The sequence below is a fragment of the Mandrillus leucophaeus genome, unplaced genomic scaffold (assembly GCF_000951045.1).
Source record: "Mandrillus leucophaeus isolate KB7577 unplaced genomic scaffold, Mleu.le_1.0 Scaffold305, whole genome shotgun sequence".
NCBI lineage: Eukaryota > Metazoa > Chordata > Mammalia > Primates > Cercopithecidae > Mandrillus > Mandrillus leucophaeus.
The window spans coordinates 910,094-911,383 of record NW_012103199.1 but is presented as its reverse complement, the minus strand read 5'-3'; the positions used below and the strand labels follow the sequence as shown (position 1 = coordinate 911,383).

The window sequence follows — 1,290 nt, the reverse complement described above, 5'->3', positions numbered from 1 at the left end:
AGGAGTTTGTTTCCAATCAGAAACTTCGCAAATGATTTGCAGCCAGTTCACCTGCCCTGTGTAAACTGGCCCCTGTCCTCTCTGGCTTAATTCTGGGAGCTCGTGGAGGGCAGGAGCAGGGACAGGTGCCTTGAGGTGTAACAGTGGCGGTGGTGTGGGAGCTTGCATGGGATCAAGGGAGACGGGCAGATTCGCCGCACATGTCCCTCGTCCACTCTCTGCTCCACGAGGGGCAGCCAGGAGCAGCCACCGGTCCGAAGGAAATAAACAATTCAGGTGCCAGAGGAGCCACTGACCTAAAAACCCACAAGGTGCCCACCACAGGGTATTTCTGGGAGATTGTGTGGGAATTTAATTTTGAAAATTGAGTCTCATGAAATGTAGGAAAGACCTTATTAGGAAGAGAAACCACGTGGCCCAGTCCCTGCGACAGGAAGGGCCTGCGTGGTCCTGATGACGTCCGCAGGTCTTTTAAAATCATACGATCACGTCTGCGAAACCAGGAGGCCACTTCCCGCCTGGCCTCACCCTGACCCCAGCTTGTCCCCTTGGAGGGCTGGCGGACTCCTCAGCCTCACAGCGATGAAACCAGGCCTTAGGCCGCCCCACCTGGGGCCTGTGGTGCTGTCTCCATGCAAGAAACCGCCTCGCTCCAGCCCCCGGCAGATCCTGCCCCAGCCCCCTGCCCTGGTTCAAGCCACCTCCGCTCCCACCTGGTGACGAGCCACCTCCTTCATTCCGCGGCCACCCACACTTCCCAAGTCCACGCACGGTGGCCAAGAGCAAAGGCCGGTGAGGCCCCTGCGTGACTCCCTCCGCTCCCACCTGGTGACGAGCCACGTCCTTCGTTCCGAGGCCCACCCACACTTCCCAAGTCCACACACAGTGGCCAAGAGCAAAGGCCAGTGAGGCCCCTGCGTGACTCCCTCTCCTGCCCACTTCACAAGCCGCCCTGCAGCCCATCCCCCCCAGCCCCTCTCTGCTGCCAGGGTGGTCCTGCTGCTCTTTGCTCTCCCCAGCCCCCAATGTCCCAGGCCTCTGCAAGACTGAACCTCTGAGAGGGCTCAGACCCACGAAGGCTGCTTCTGTGGGGCTTCTGTGTAAGGAGGCCGCCGTCTGCCAAGGTGACTGCAGCCTCCGCTGCCTCTCTCCCTGCAGGCTGTTCCTGGTCATTGAGTATGTCAATGGCGGGGACCTGATGTTCCACATGCAGAGGCAGAGGAAGCTCCCCGAGGAGCACGCCAGGTGGGTGCGCGCTGAGGGGGGCTGGGTGGGTGCCCGTGGCGGGGG

At 61.2% G+C, this 1,290-nt stretch overlaps 1 protein-coding gene across 3 annotated transcripts in view; it reads left to right on the top strand.

Moving 5' to 3' along the window:
- PRKCZ (protein kinase C, zeta) overlaps window positions 1–1,290 on the top strand; it is a 150,512-nt gene that overhangs the window by 116,582 nt on the left and 32,640 nt on the right. For all 3 annotated transcript variants that reach the window (XM_011987223.1, XM_011987222.1, XM_011987224.1), the window contains exon 8: window positions 1,159–1,245. In XM_011987223.1, the coding sequence (XP_011842613.1) occupies window positions 1,159–1,245 (87 nt within the window). The remainder of the gene's footprint in view (window positions 1–1,158; window positions 1,246–1,290) is intronic.